Consider the following 16,791-nt stretch of genomic DNA (forward strand, 5'->3'; position numbering starts at 1 on the left):
TTGAGTTGGAAGGAAGCGAATTTCACAAAGTCCTCAGGTCTGACGTTGCTGCACTCGAAATGCTTACACAGATCCACAAGCCAATCGTCAGCATCGGTTGCCTCAACACAATTACTGAAAGTCTTTGGCCCGTTAGCAAGGAACTGGTTGAGTGTAGCAAAGTGACCCTGGTTGCTGCCTTGATTCCCTTGACTGCCTTGATTGCGCTCTTGGAGAATTTGCATGATCAGCTGAGTGTTTGCATTGGTTGCGGCCATCACAGCTTGCCATGCCTCTTGAGGAGGTGGAGGCGGTGGCGGATCAGGATTCGGAGTCGTGCGCGTTGGAGGAGCCATCCTGAAGAGGTTGACCACCATTAGCACATGACAGATAAATATTTGAAGCTGAATCCAACGGAATGAAAATTGCAACATATAGTCTTCACATCCGAACAAAATGAACGAATGCATTTCTCTTGAAGTGGTCACATATTCTTAAATTGCGAAGCCACGAAGAACCAGGTAGAAGGGGTACCACAACGAGGGATGGAATCATCATATGACGTCGAAGCAAAACGAATGCCACAACTGAAAATAAAACCAGGGGTTGGCTTGCGGAATAAGCCGGAACAAATACATGATAGAAATTTCGTCCGAAGTTTTCGTGGTGGGACCTACACGGGCTCGATCGTACAGCACCATCATGTACAAGGCAGTGCACATGACATACGAAGCGTCCCCGAGTCAGCATAGCCAAGGACTCTTTAAGACACAACGAGACCACTGTAAAATCGACCGTGAATAGGCGAACCACTAGACGTCGAACCCCAATTTTATATCATACATCTGTCGGAAAGATATCCTAAGGCTACTTGAATTCCCACCTATGAAATTCCCGAAATTTTCCCGATTATGCAATCAGGTGTTGGGGATACAGGGGAGCATAATATCTCACTCAAGCTAGCAAATCCTACATCCAGCTGTATCCATCCTTCAACACATAACCAAGAAGCCTTCGGAAACCCATCTATCTCAACCTTCGAAAAGCATCCGTTATACAAGTTATGGCGATACTCCCGAACTCCCGCCCCAGTACTGGGTGGCGTCGAGGTTATCTCACCAACGAACTGCATAAAAGAGATTTTCGATGTCGCGCACAAATCTCAAGTATACCAGAATTGCAACGATAAAATTGTGACGACAACACCTCAGAGCTCAACTCCCCGGGACACTGCCACAACCCCTAAAGACAGGAGGCACCAAGAACAATGTTCTCGTCACAAAACCATCGGAACAAAACCAAGATACTCGCGTGATCCTAAAAATTTTTTTTAGTGAAATTTGAGAAGAGAAGAGTCAAAACTCTACGTCAGGATGCCTTACCAGAGCGATGAGGAGACTGGGAAGTAAAAAGAATTCCTAACTCTCTGATATATAATTCCTAAGTGACTCAAAACATTTTTCTAGACACAACTCGCCTTCTAAAAACGATCAAGCAATGGGGCTCCTAAGGTCGGGGAAGGCTCTGATTACCAACTTGTAACGCCCTCGATGCGGCTATAGCTCCCACGTGTCGAGGCACGACTTAGAGACATAACCGCATTGAAAGCAATGTCGCAAGTCAGGCAATCATTACAACATCCCATGTAATACATAATAAAAAGGGGAAGATAACATAGTTGGCTTACACTCGCCACGTCACATCAGAGTACATAAATAACATTCATCATACAAATCACTCATGGCCCGACTACGGCACCAAAATAGAAAAGACCCCCAACATGCGACAAGGCCCTGACTCGATAACCCCAACTAGGCACCACTACTGATCGTCGGGAAAGGAAACATAATAACACTGAGAGTCCTCGTCGAACTCCCACTTGAGCTCGTACTCGTCACCTGGAGCGGAATCACCTGGACCTGCATCTGGAGTTGTAGTATCTGTGAGCCACGGGGACTCAGCAATCTCACACCCACGCGATCAAGACTATTTAAGCTTATAGGAAGGATAAGGCAAGTATGTGGAGCTGCAGCAAGCGACTAGCATATGTGGTGGCTAACTTATACGCAAAAGAGAGCGAGAAGAGGAGGCAAGGCGCGAGCGAGAATCTAGAGGAACAACCTGCGCAAGCATTACTCCAACACCGTGTCCACTTCCCGGGCTCCGCCGAGAAGAGGCCATCACGGCAACACACTCAGTTGATTCATTTTAATTAATTAAGGTTCAAGTTATCTACAACCGGACATTAACAAATTCCCATCTGCCCATAACCGTGGGCACGGCTTTCAAAAGTTCAATCCCTGCAGGGGAGTCCCAACTTAGCCCATGACAAGCTCTCACGGTCAACGAAGGAATAGACCTCCACCCGAGACACACCGATCAGACTCGGTAACCCGGTACAACAAGACAATTCGACAGGTTAAAACAAGTCCAGCAACACCGCCCGAATGTGCCGACAAATCCCGATAGGAGCTGCACATATCTCTTTCTCAGGGCACACTCAGATTGTCCAAACTTCCGGTAGGCCAGCCCAGAGTTGCCCCTGGTAGCCACCGGCGGCTGACGGTTGGACCAACACTCAGAGGAGCACTGGCCCGGGGGGGGGGGTTAAAATAAGATGACCCTTGAGTCTGCAGAACCCAAGGGAAAGTAAAGGCTAGGTGGCAAATGGTAAAACCAAGGTTGGGCATTGCTGGAAAAGCTTTAATCGAGGCGAAATATCAAGGGGTTCCCATTATAACCCAACCGCGTAAGGAACGCAAAATCCGGGAACATAACACCGATATGACGGAAACTAGGGCGGCAAGAGTGGAACAAAACACTAGGCGAGAGGCCGAGCCTTCCACCCTTTACCAAGTATATAGATGCATTAAGATAACATAGCAATATAGTGACATCCCAACAAGTAAATAAATGTGCCAACAAGGAACGGCCTCCAATCTTCAGCTGCAACTAGCAACGCTATAAGAGGGGCTGAGCAAAGCGGTAACATAGCCAATCAACGGTTTGCTAGGACAAGGTGGGTTAAAGGTTCAACATGGCAATTGGGAGGATGACAAGCAAAAGGTAGGCATCATAGCATTGGCATAGCAAGAGCGAGCAAACTAGCATAGCAAAGATAGTAGTGATTTCGAGGGTATGATCATCTTGCCTGCACAGTTGTCAAAGCTGACTGGATCCTCACAAGCAAACTCAACGGGCTCCTCGGTAGCGAACTCGTCTCCCGGCTCTACCCAACAAGACAAACAAGCAACAAGGATACAATCAACCACGTGCAAGACCAAGCAATATGATGAAATGATGACATGCTATGCGGGATGCGATGCGGGATGCAAAATGCAAGATATGACAGGAAATGCATGAACCTGGCCTCAACATGGAATTCCAAGGGTGCCACTGGATAGAGGGGATGAAATCGCTTGAAAACGATATAAAGATCATTGGAATCGGAGTTACGGTTTGGAAATGGCAAGCGTTTTAAGATAGGACACCGGTCTGCGATTTACAGCAAGTAGGCATCTAAACGCAACGAAATGAACATGCTACAGCCACCAAACATGAAAACAAAATACATGGCAGTGATGTACACAAGATGCTTAACAAAACACTAGCACTGAGCCATAGGCAAATTCATCCATTAAGAGGTTCAAACAAGCATGGCAAAAATGAATATGCAAAACAGATTCCAGACTTGGTGAAATTAACACTAGCCTGAAATTTCAGACCACGAAGCCCTCTTCAGAGCAGCAAAACAACATGATAAATGACCTGAACATGACAAGTAAGAACATGGCATGGAGCTACTCAACAAGCTTAACAAAACACCCAAAGTGACCTGGGGCCAAAAGGGTTCACAAAATACTCTACCGAGCTCACGAACATAGCTCGTACACAATCAGTTTTCAGACTTAGTGAAAACTGAGACATGCTGAAATTATAACTCACGAAGGCATGTAAACGAGCTCGATGCACTCACTACGGTGCAAGTCATGGCAAGGCAATCATATATCTACAAAGAAGACACAATATGCTAGCTACACATGGCAAGAACAAAGGCATAGCATGCATGGAACACTAACGGTAGCATCGGCAAAATCGCAAACAAGTTGACGATCTGCCCAGATTAACAACGAAGCAAAAGTTGAGCTCGATTGAGTCAACCTAGAGCACTCCACATATGCAAACAAAGACATGGATGGATAGAGCATAACATAAATATTAAAACTCCCTTACTGATCATCCTCAAAAGAGGCACGGATCACTAGGAAACAAGCTGGACATATAGCATCACGAACTAAAATATCCCAGACTTAGTGAAAATCACTAAGTCCCTGAAATCAGCAATCTCAGGTACCTCTCTTCGCAAGCTTGCACAAGACAACACACACATCCTAAAAATGCATGGGTGGCACCTCTGGAAAGAAGACAAAATGCTTAACAATTCATCCCAAAGGGGCACAGGCATATCATGCATGGATTAAACATGGCAAAAATGACAAAAGTGCATGATGAACTAACGGATCTGCAATTTAACTCACGAAGCCTCCTTCTAACAGCATTTTGGGCAACAAGATGACCTCAAATGCAAATGATGCAATGGAACGAAATGATGTACATGTCGAGGCGAAGAGTTTGATATATCATATGTCCAAATCTGAGCTACGGATGAAAAGTTACGGCAGGTCAAAGTAGGCATAAAAGATTAGGGTTAGGAGATAAAACTCAACCGGGATATTTCCAGATCCAGATTTGCACGGTTCCCGAGGCTTCGCCGGCGCGCACTGTAGCAGCTCGTCGGGGAAGAAGAAGAACAGCGGCCGGCGGGAGGAGGCGGTGGCCGGCGGCCGGGTCCGGTGGCCGGGCCGGAGTCGCCGGGCGGCGAGGCAACCGCGGGCGGCCGGTGGCTCCCCGGGGCGGCTCGGGCGGCGCCAAGGCGTGCGGCGGCGGAGGCGCGCGGCGTCGGGCCAGAGTACGGCGGCGGGGTCGACGCCGGCGACGAAGGGCGGTGCGGCGGAGGCGGTCGGCGCCGGCGACGAAGAAGACGGAGGTTGGGCGCGGGCGGCGGAGGAGCCGGTGGATGGGCTTGGGGGGGCCGTACGCGGGCTCTCCCGGGCCGGCGGCGGCGGCGCCACTTGGCAGCGCGGGAGAGGACGCGGGCGGCGGCGGACGCTGTCCGGCCGGGGGCGGACACGTCCGTCGGTGCGGGAACTGTTTTTTTTTTGGAACTAGGGTTCGAGGAGGAAGACGAGATCCGAAATGGAGGGTGTTTAAATAGGCATAAGTGGAGCTAGGAGAGTCCAAATGAGGTGCGGTTTTCGCCCACGCGATCGTGATCGAATGATCTAGGACATGGAGCAGAGTTTGGTGGGTTTTGGGCCAAATTTGGGGGGTGTTGGGTTGCAACACACACGAGGCCTTTTCGGTCCCTCGGTTAACCGTTGGAGTATCAAACGAAGTCCAAATGATACGAAACTTGACAGGCGGTCTACCGGTAGTAAACCAAGGCCGCATGACAAGTCTCGGTCCAGTCCGGAAATGTTTGAACCCCACACATGAAAGAAAGCTGGAAATGGCCACCGGAGGAGAACGAAGCGCCGGAATGCAAAACGGACAATGGAGAAAATGCTCGAATGCATGAGATGAACATGTATGCAAATGCAATGCACGAGATGACATGATAAGAGATGCACGGAAAAGAAAACAACACACGGAGACAAAGACCCGAACCCAAGAAATAAATATAACTTAGCGTCGGAGACGGCAAGAGTTGGATACAAATATGGAAAGTTATATCTGGGGCGTTACACACGAGTAGAACACAAGTGAGTTGTGGGCGATATAAGTCATACTGCTTACCAGCATGTCATACTTTGGTTCGGCGGTAATGTTGGATGAAGCGGCCCAGATCGACATTACGCGTACGCTTACGCGAGACTGCTTCTACCGACGTGCTTTGCACACAGGTGGCTGGCGGGTGTCAGTTTCTCCAACTTTAGTTGAACCGAGTGTGGCTATGCCCGGTCCTTGCGAAGGTTAAAACAACACCAACTTGACAAACTATCGTTGTGGTTTTGATGCGTAGGTAAGAACGGTTCTTGCTCAGCCCATAGCAGCCACGTAAAACTTGCAACAACGAAGTAGAGGACGTCTAACTTGTTTTTGCAGGGCATGTTGTGATGTGATATGGTCAAAGCATGATGCTAAATTTTATTGTATGAGATGATCATGTTTTGTAACCGAGTTATCGGCAACTGGCAGGAGCCATATGGTTGTCGCTTTATTGTATGCAATGCAATCGCCCTGTAATGCTTTACTTTATCACTAAGCAGTAGCGATAGTCGTAGAAGCATAAGATTGGTGAGACGACAACGATGCTACGATGGAGATCAAGGTGTCGCACCAGTGACGATGGTGATCATGACGGTGCTTCGGAGATGGAGATCACAAGCACAAGATGATGATGGCCATATCATATCACTTATATTGATTGCATGTGATGTTTATCTTTTATGCATCTTATCTTGCTTTGATTGACGGTAGCATTATAAGATGATCTCTCACTAAATTTCAAGATAAAAATGTTCTCCCTAAGTATGCACCGTTGCCAAAGTTCGTCGTGCCCAGACACCACGTGATGATTGGGTGTGATAAGCTCTACGTCCATCTACAACGGGTGCAAGCCAGCTTTGCACATGCAGAATACTCAGGTTAAACTTGACGAGCCTAGCATATGCAGATATGGCCTCGGAACACCGAGACCGAAAGGTTGAGCGTGAATCATATAGTAGATATGATCAACATAGTGACATTCACCATTGAAAGCTACTCCATTTCATGTGATGATCGGTTATGGTTTAGTTGATATGGATCACGTGATCACTTATAGGACTAGAGAGATGTCTATCTAAGTGGGAGTTCTTAAGTAATATGATTAATTGAACTTAAATTTATCATGAACTTAGTACCTGATAGTATCTTGCTTGTCTATGTTGTTTGTAGATAGATGGCCCGTGTTGTTGTTCCGTTGAATTTTAATGCGTTCCGTGAGAAAGCAAAGTTAAAAGATGATGGTAGCAATTACACGGACTGGGTCCGTAACTTGAGGATTATCCTCATTGCTGCATAGAAGAATTACGTCCTAGAAGCACCGCTAGGTGCCAAACCTGCTGCAGGAGCAACACCAGATGTTATGAACGTCTGGCAGAGCAAAGCTGATGACTAGTCGATAGTTCAATGTGCCATGCTTTATGGCTTAGAACTGGGACTTCAACGACGTTCTGAACGTCATGGAGCATATGAGATGTTCCAGGAGTTGAAGTTAATATTTCAAAAGAATGCCTGGATTGAGAGATATGAAGTCTCCAATAAGTTCTACAGCTGCAAGATGGAGGGGAATAGTTCTGTTAGTGAGCATATACTCAAGATGTCTGGGTACTGCAATCACTTGATTCAACTCGGAGTTAATCTTCCAGATGATAGCGTCATTGACAGAATTCTTCAAACACTGCCACCAAGCTACAAAAGCTTCATGATGAACTATAACATGCAAGGGATGGATAAGACAATTCCCGAGCTCTTCACAATGCTAAAGGCTGCGGAGGTAGAAATCAAGAAGGAACATCAAGTGCTGATGGTCAGTAAGACCACCAGTTTCAAGAAAAAGGGCAAAGGGAAGAAGAAGGGTAACTTCAAGAAGAACAACAAACAAGTTGCTGCTCAAGAGAAGAAACCCAAGTCTGGACCTAAGCCTAAGATTGAGTGCTTCTACTGCAAGCAGACTGGTCACTAGAAGCGGAACTGCCCCAAGTATTTGGCAGATAAGAAGGATGGCAAGGTGAACAAAGGTATGTGTGATATACATGTTATTGATGTGTACCTTACGAGAGCTCGCAGTAGCACCTGGGTATTTGATACTGGTTCTGTTGCTAATATTTGCAGCTCAAAACAGGGACTACGGATTAAGCGAACACTGGCCAAGGACGAGGTGACGATGCGCGTGGGAAACGGTTCCAAAGTCGATGTGATCTCCGTCGGTACGCTACCTCTACATCTACCTTCGGGATTAGTATTAGACCTAAATAATTGTTATTTGGTGCCGGCGTTGAGCATGAACATTATATCTAGATCTTGTTTGATGCGAGACGGTTATTCATTTAAATCAGAGAATAATGGTTGTTCTATTTATATGAGTAATATCTTTTATGGTCATGCACCCTTGAAGAGTGGTCTATTTTTGATGAATCTCGATACTAGTGATACACATATTCATAATGTTGAAGCCAAAAGATGAAGAGTTGATAATGATACTGCAACTTATTTGTGGTACTGCCGATTAGGTCATATCGGTGTAAAGCGCATGAAGAAACTCCATAATGATGGACTTTTGGAACCACTTGATTATGAATCACTTGGTACTTGCGAACCGTGCCTCATGGGCAAGATGACTAAAACGCCATTCTCTGGAACTATGGAGCGAGCAACTGATTTATTGGAGATCATACATACTGATGTATGTGGACCAATGAATATTGAGGCTCGCGGCGGGTATCGTTATTTTCTCACCTTCATAGATGATTTAAGCAGATATGGGTATATCTACTTAATGAAACATAAGTCTGAAACATTTGGAAAGTTCGAAGACTTTCAGAGTGAACTTGAAAATCATCGTAACAAGAAAATAAAGTTTCTACGATCTGATCGTGGAGGACAATATTTGAGTTACGAGTTTGGTCTACATTTGAAACAATGCGGAATAGTTTCACAAGTCACGCCACCCGGAACACCACAGCGTAATGGTGTGTCCGAACGTCGTAGTCGTACTTTACTAGATATGGTGCGATCTATGATGTCTCTTACTGATTTACAGCTATCATTTTGGGGTTATGCTTTAGAGACGACCGCATTCATGTTAAATAGGGCACCATCGAAATCCGTTGAGACGACGCCTTATAAACTATGGTTTGGCAAGAAACCAAAGTTGTCGTTTCTTAAAGTTTGGGGATGCGAGGCTTATGTGAAAAAGCTTCAACCTGATAAGCTCGAACCCAAATCGGAGAAATGTGTCTTCATAGGATACCCAAAGGAGACTGTTGGGTACACCTTCTATCACAGATCTGAAGGCAAGACATTCGTTGCTAAGAATGGATCCTTTCTAGAGAAGGAGTTTCTCTCGAAAGAAGTGAGTGGGAGGAAAGTAGAACTTGATGAGGTAATCATACCTGCTCCCTTATTGGAAAGTAGTTCATCACAGAAACCGGTTCCTGTGACGTCTATACCAATTAGTGAGGAAGTTAATGGTGATGATCATGGAACTTCAGATCAAGTTGTTACTGAACCTCATAGGTCAACCAGAGTAAGATCCACACCAGAGTGGTACGGTAATCCTGTTCTGGAGGTTATGTTACTAGACCATGACGAACCTACGAACTATGAAGAAGCGATGGTGAGCCCAGATTCCGCAAAATGGCTTGAGGCCACGAAATCTGAGATGGGATCCATGTATGAGAACAAAGTGTGGACTTTGGTTGACTTGCCCGTTGATCGGCAAACCATTGAGAATAAATGGATCTTCAAGAAGAAGACTGACGCTGACGGTAATATTACTGTCTATAAAGCTCGACTTGTTGCGAAAGGTTTTCGACAAGTTCAAGGGATTGACTACGATGAGACCTTCTCACCCGTAGCGATGCTTAAGTCTGTCCGAATCATGTTAGCAATTGCCGCATTTTATGATTATGAAATTTGGCAAATGGATGTAAAAACTGCATTCCTGAATGGATTTCTGGAAGAAGAGTTCTATATGATGCAACCGGAAGGTTTTGTCGATCCAAAGGGAGCTAACAAAGTGTGCAAGCTCTAGCGATCCATTTATGGACTAGTGCAAGCCTCTCGGAGTTGGAATAAACGCTTTGATAGTGTGATCAAAGCATTTGGTTTTGTATAGACTTTTGGAGAAGCCTGTATTTACAAGAAAGTGAGTGGGAGCTCTGTAGCATTTCTGATATTATATGTGGATGACATATTGCTAATTGGAAATGATATAGAATTTCTGGATAGCATAAAGGGATACTTGAATAAGAATTTTTCAATGAAAGACCTCGGTGAGGCTGCTTATATATTGGGCATCAAGATCTATAGAGATAGATCAAGACGCTTAATTGGACTTTCACAAAGCACATACCTTGACAAAGTTTTGAAGAAGTTCAAAATGGATCAAGCAAAGAAAGGGTTCTTGCCTGTGTTACAAGGTGTGAAGTTGAGTAAGACTCAATGCCCGACCACTGCAGAAGATAGAGAGAAGATGAAAGATGTTCCCTATGCTTCAGCCATAGGCTCTATCATGTATGCAATGCTGTGTACCAGACCTGATGTGTGCCTTGCTATAAGTCTAGCAGGGAGGTACCAAAGTAATCCAGGAGTGGATCACTAGACAGCGGTCAAGAACATCCTAAAATACCTGAAAAGGACTAAGGATATGTTTCTCGTTTATGGAGGTGACAAAGAGCTCATTGTAAATGGTTACGTTAATGCAAGCTTTGACACTGATCCGGACGATTCTAAATCGCAAACCGTATACGTGTTTACATTGAACGGTGGAGCTGTCAGTTGGTGCAGTTCTAAACAAAGCGTCGTGGCGGGATCTACGTGTGAAGCGGAGTACATAGCTACTTCAGAAGCAGCAAATGAAGGAGTCTGGGTGAAGGAGTTCATATCTGATCTAGGTGTCATACCTAGTGCATGGGGTCCAATGAAAATCTTTTGTGACAATACTGGAGCAATTGCCTTGGCGAAGGAATCCAGATTTCACAAGAGAACCAAACACATCAAGAGACGCTTCAATTCCATCCGGGATCTAGTCCAGGTGGGAGACATAGAAATTTGCAAGATACATACGAATCTGAATGTTGCAGACCCGTTGACTAAGCCTCTTCCACGTGCAAAACATGATCAGCACCAAGACTCCATGGGTGTTAGAATCATTACTGTGTAATCTAGATTATTGACTCTAGTGCAAGTGGGAGACTGAAGGAAATATGCCCTAGAGGCAATAATAAAATTATTATTTATTTCCTTATATCATGATAAATGTTTATTATTCATGCTATAGTTGTATTAACCGGAAACATAATACTTGTGTGAATACATAGACAAACCGAATGTCACTAGTATGCCTCTACTTGACTAGCTCGTTGATCAAAGATGGTTATGTTTCCTAGCCATAGACATGAGTTTTCATTTGATTAACGGGATCCCATCATTAGGAGAATGATGTGATTGACTTGACCCATTCCGTTAGCTTAGCACTCGGTTGTTTAGTATGTCAGTGCTATTGCTTTCTTCATGACTTATACATGTTCCTATGACTATGAGATTATGCAACTCCCATTTACCAGAGGAACACTTTGTGTGCTACCAAACGTCACAACGTAACTGGGTGATTATAAAGGTGCTCTACAGGTATCTCTGAAGGTATTTGTTGGGTTGGCATATTTCGAGATTAGGATTTGTCACTCCGATTGTCGGAGAGGTATCTCTGGGCCCACTCGGTAAAGCACATCACTTAAGCCTTGCAAGCATTGCAACTAATGAGTTAGTTGCAGGATGATGTATTACGGAACGAGTAAAGAGACTTGTCGGTAACGAGATTGAACTAGGTATTGAGATACCGATGATCGAATCTCGGGCAAGTAACATACCGATGACAAAGGGAACAACGTATGTTGTTATGCGGTCTAACCGATAACGATCTTCGTAGAATATGTGGGAGCCAATATGAGCATCCAGGTTCCGCTATTGGTTATTGACCGGAGACGTGTCTCGGTCATGTCTACATAGTTCTTGAACCAGTAGGGTTCGCACGGTTAAAGTTTCTATGGCGGTTATATTATGAGTTTATGAGTTTTGATGTACCGAAGGTTGTTCGGAGTCCCGGATGTGATCACGGACATGACGAGGAGTCTCAAAATGTTCGAGACATGAAGATTGATATATTAGAAGCCTATATTTGGATATCGGAAATGTTCCGGGTGAAATTGGGATTTTACCGGAGTACCGAGGGGTTACCGGAACCCCCCCGGGGGCTTAATGGGCCATAGTGGGCCTTAGTGGAGAAGAGGAGAGGCGGCTTGGGCAGGGCCGCGCGCCCCTCCCCCTCTAGTCCGAATAGGACATGGAGAGGGGGGCAGCACCCCCCCTTTCCTTCCTCTCTCCCTCCTCTTTCCCCCCTTCTCCTAATCCAACAAGGAAGGGAGGGAGTCCTACTCCCGGTGGGAGTAGGACTCCTCCTGGCGCGCCTCCTCCTGGCCGGCCCCACCTCCCCCTTGCTCCTTTGTATACGGGGGCAGGGGCACCCCATAGACACAACAATTGATTTGATCTTTTAGCTGTGTGCGGTGCCCCCCTCCACCACAGTCCACCTCGATAACACGGTAGCGGTGCTTAGGCGAAGCCCTGCGTCGGTAGAACATCATCATCGTCACCACGCCGTCATGCTGACGAAACTCTCCCTCAACACTCGGCTAGATCGGAGTTCGAGGGACATCATCAGGCTGAACGTGTGCTGAACTCGGAGGTACCATCCATTCGGTACTTGATCGGTCGGATCGTGAGGACGTACGACTACATCAACCGCGTTGTGCTAACGCTTCCGCTTTTGGTCTATGAGGGTATGTGGACAACACTCTCCCCTCTCGTTGCTATGCATCACCATGATCTTGCGTGTGCGTGGGATTTTTTTTTAAATTACTATGTTCCCCAACATTTCGAAGGTTGAGGTACATGATTTCCGAAGGTTTCTTGGTTATGTGTTGAAGGATGGATACAGCTGGATGTAGGATTTGCTAGTTTTGGGTGAGATATTATGCTTCCCCTTTATCCCCAACACCTGATTGCATAACCAGAAAGTTTCGGGAGTTTATAAGTGGGAATTCAAGTATCACGTAGGAATTCTTTCCAACAGACACATGATACGATATGGGATCTATCATATGTTTGTTTCTGGTTTATTTTGCAAGCCAATCTTTGTTCTGTTTTTCAGTGGTAGTATTCGAGTTGCTTCGAAGTCAAGTGTTGATTCCATACCTTTTCCTAAGCGGTGTTCTCATACTCCTATGTGAATACCAATCCTTCATGATAATCGAGATTGTCTTGTCAATCCTTTTCAACCGGCGTGTTTCTCTTCAAGTGGATCCGATCATTTTCAACATCCGCAAGATTAATTCTAAGTTTTTCTCAACGGTATTTGTTTCATCCGTCCCAAGTTGCCTTTGTTTTCCCGCCCTCCCACCCTTTGGTTTCTTTGAGGACTCATATTTCTTATTCAAGTATCCTTTTATTGATGGGAAGTCTCTCCATTCCTTTCCATCAATGTTCTTATCCGGTGATTCTCAAGAAGATACTAACGGAGCTTCAAGTTCGTCACTCTTCACTCGTTTTCTTCTCTGGTGGGTTCAAATCAAGCTTTCGGTGTTGATCATATCTTTTTCATTGATTCACATGCTTTCCATGTTGGAAGTTATTATCGAAGACTTTCTAATTTATTCACCTCTCGCTATTCATTTGTTCCGGAGTGCTGAAGATATCTCAGAAGATTCGTGCTTTCACTCCTAATCCGTTCAAGCTATTTCGAGATTGTTATCTCATTCAAGCCATTTAATTCAACCGGTGCAATCTCTCTTTTCAAGCAATCTCTTCAACGGGGTATCTTTTGAGGGGGCTCTAATCCACAAGTCTTTTCCCAGGATCTTACCTAACTCTTCTTTTTCCAGAGTTATTCTCAAATTCCTCTTCAAGTTTGACGTAAGAATGAATTATCATCAGTCATATGTATTTCTCCAAGATCTGTCAAATTCTTTTCACCGTTGGCTCAACATTTCTATTCGTCATCCCGGAGTATCTCAACAATTCATGGTGGTGTTTCTCGTCGTCATTCTTGGATTTTGAAGACCGAAGAAGAGTTTTTCCTCCAAATCTTACTCGTTCTCTCAAGATTCATGGTTCTAGCTTGATGCCATCAGCTCATAATTGTTTCCGATTGTGAGAATTCTTTTCAACCATTCGGGGCAATTCAAGTGTAACGCCCGGATAATTTGGCTACAGTAAAACTCTCCTAATGATGCCGTGACATCTGCGGTTACTGTTACTAATCTCGGGATAATTCGAAACCGCGTCAAATTCTAACTTAAATTTAAAGTCGACAATAAAAGTTTTCAAATATTAAAAATAAAATGTTTGGGCTATGTCTATTATTGCATCGGTAATTATGGTGAAGTAAACGCATTTTTATAAAAAGCCTAGATGCTTTTAAATGAATTAAAACAGAAAAGAATAAATAAAAAGAAAAGACAAAAGGTAAACAAAAAAAAGACGGAAGGAAACCCCCATCTGGGCCTCGGCCCGACATGCCGATGGGCCGCCAGACCAGCCCACTGGCCCGGCCGGACCCTCCCACTCCACCTTATCCCCCTGAAACCCTAACCCCCACCCCACGTCGCCCCCTTTCTCTCCCACTCCTCCCTCTCGCCCTTCCCTGATCTGGATCAGGGCAACCCCCCCATCCCATCGCCCCAGCGCCGCCTCCACGTCGTCGTCATCCCCCCTCGCAGAGCCGGCCCCCTCCTGTTACCCTATCGGCACCCCGGCACCCGTCCACGACCACGCTGACGCGGGACCTCGCCCGGAGCTACCTCGCCCCGCCGCACGAGGACCGCGTCGCCGGAGCCCCTCACCGTCTTCCCCAAATCGCCGTCGCCTCGTCGACCTCGCCGGATCTCCTTCCCATGCCGGACCTCCTCGTCCTCCTCCCCGAGTCGCTCCCCGCGCCCCGTTGCCCAGACCTTACTCTCCGAAGTGAGCAAACCCCCTCCCTCTCCCCTATCCCTCGACCGCGACCGCGCGAGCCCCGCCATGGCCGCGCACCGCTGCTGCCGCTGCGCCTCCCTAGCGCCCGCCGCGCCTGCGGTGGCCCTTGCGGCCCCGCCTCTCCGCCGGCCACCACTGCACCTGGCCTCGCCCCTGCTTCCCCTTGCCGGTGTCGCGCCGCCGCTCCGGTGGCCATCGCCGGCCACGGCCTTGCCCGCGCCCCGTTCGGGCGAGCGCCCGCACCCGCTCGCCCGCGCCCTCTAGGCCCCGATGGGCCACAGACATGTGGGGCCCGGCCCCAGAACGTTAAAAAAAGAGAAGAAAAGAAAAAGGAAATAAAAAATGACTTAATAAAATTAATTAATAATTAATTAATTAATTAGTGAAGTAATTAACTTAACTAACCCTATTTAGTTAACTAATTAACTCTAATTAAACCTGCTAATTAAAACTTAACAGATAATTAGTATTCAACCAATGACATGTGGGACCTGCCTGTCAGTTTGACTAAGTCAACTAACTGGTTGACTGATGACATCACGCTGACCTCATGCTGACATCATAATGGCAATTTTAAATTAAATTAATTCTGTTAATTCTAAAAATGAATTAAAAACTTTGGAAATTAATATAAAATAAATCGTAGATCGGATGTAAAAACTTTGTACATCAAAGTTGCTCAGAACGACGAGACGAACCCGGATACGCAGCCCGTTCGTCCTCCACACCCCTTAACCTATCGAACACGTAACTTTCCCCCTCCGGCTCCTCTGCCCGAAAACGCGAAACACCGGGGATACTTTCCCGGATGTTATCCCCCTCCACCGGTATCACCTACTACCGCGTTAGGGCACCTCTAACGCCGTTACTTGTCATGTCATGCATCACTATGCATATGCTTGCTTAAATATTTATTGTTTTCCCCCCTCTTCTTCCGCTAGACACCGAGACCGACGCCGCTGCTACCCAGTACGACTACGGAGTTGACGACCCCTCTCTCTTGCCAGAGCAACCAGGCAAGCCCCCCCTTTGATCACCAGATATCACCTACTCTTCTCTATACTGCTTGCATTAGAGTAGTGTAGCATGTTACTGCTTCCCGTTAATCCTATCCTGATGCATAGCCTGTCCTTGCTACTACGGTTGTTACCTTTACCTGCAATCCTAATGCTTAGTATAGGATGCTAGTTTATCATCAGTGGCCCTACATTCCTGTCCGTCTGCCATGCTATACTATCGGGCCGTGATCACTCGGGAGGTGACCACGGGTATATTCTATATACTTTATACATGATACATGTGGTGATTAAAGATGGGTCGGCTCGTAGGAGCACCCACGAGTGGATCTTTGAGGCGGAGCGACAGGGCAGGTTCAGACCACCTAGGAAAGAGGTGGGCCTGGCCCTGGTCGGCGTTCGCGGATACTTAACACACTTAACGAGATCTGGGTATTTGATCTGAGTCTGGCCATTTGGTCTATACGCACTAACCATCTACGTGGGAGTAGTTATGGGTATCCCGGCGTCGTGGTATCAGCCGAAGCCTTCGTGACGTCAGCGACTGAGCGGCGCGCGCCGGATTGGAACGTAGCCTGCTCTTGTCTTAAGGGGGCTAGTTCTGCTTCCGGCCGCGTTCGCGACGTGCAGGTGTGCTAAGGGCGATGGGCCCAGACCCCTGTGCGCTTAGGTTTAGACCGGCGTGCTGACCTCTCTGTTGTGCCTAGGTGGGGCTGCGACGTGTTGATCTTCCGAGGCCGGGCATGACCCAGGAAAGTGTGTCCGGCCAAATGGGATCGAGCGTGTTGGGGAATGTGGTGCACCCCTGCAGGGAAGTTAATCTATTCGAATAGCCGTGATCTTCGGTAACAGGACGATTTGGAGTTGTACCTTGACCTTATGACAAGTACAACCGAATACTTAATAAAACACACCCTTCCAAGTGCCAGATACAACC

General features: G+C 46.5%; 1 protein-coding gene across 1 annotated transcript; it reads right to left on the reverse strand.

Annotated features, from left to right (window-relative positions):
* Window positions 1-355: 355 nt before the first annotated feature.
* Window positions 356-14,885, reverse strand: LOC147959996 (uncharacterized). The gene is made up of 4 exons (XM_087533084.1): window positions 14,664-14,885; window positions 4,707-5,204; window positions 3,131-3,208; window positions 356-1,904 (listed from the first exon to the last, which is right to left on the reverse strand). The coding sequence occupies exons 1-4, from the start codon at window positions 14,883-14,885 to the stop codon at window positions 1,791-1,793; spliced, it is 912 nt and encodes a 303-aa protein (XP_087389210.1). The 3' UTR covers window positions 356-1,790.
* Between the last annotated feature and the right edge of the window lie 1,906 nt (window positions 14,886-16,791).

The sequence above is a fragment of the Triticum urartu genome, chromosome 7A (genome assembly GCF_056163025.1).
Source record: "Triticum urartu cultivar PI428250 chromosome 7A, HENAU_Tu73, whole genome shotgun sequence".
NCBI classification, from domain to species: domain Eukaryota; kingdom Viridiplantae; phylum Streptophyta; class Magnoliopsida; order Poales; family Poaceae; genus Triticum; species Triticum urartu.

What these genes read in the sequence shown, in the direction of transcription:
- LOC147959996 (XM_087533084.1), bottom strand. Translation starts at nt 14,885, where the DNA reads ATGGCGGGGCTCGCGCGGTCGCGGTCGAGGGATAGGGGAGAGGGAGGG. An exon ending in TCCTCGTGCGGCGGGGCGAG is followed by an intron (nt 5,205 to 14,663) that starts GTAGCTCCGGGC and finishes CTCGAACCCTAG; the next exon opens with TTCCAAAAAAAAAACAGTTC. An exon ending in CTGGATCTGGAAATATCCCG is followed by an intron (nt 3,209 to 4,706) that starts GTTGAGTTTTAT and finishes CTTGTTGGGTAG; the next exon opens with AGCCGGGAGACGAGTTCGCT.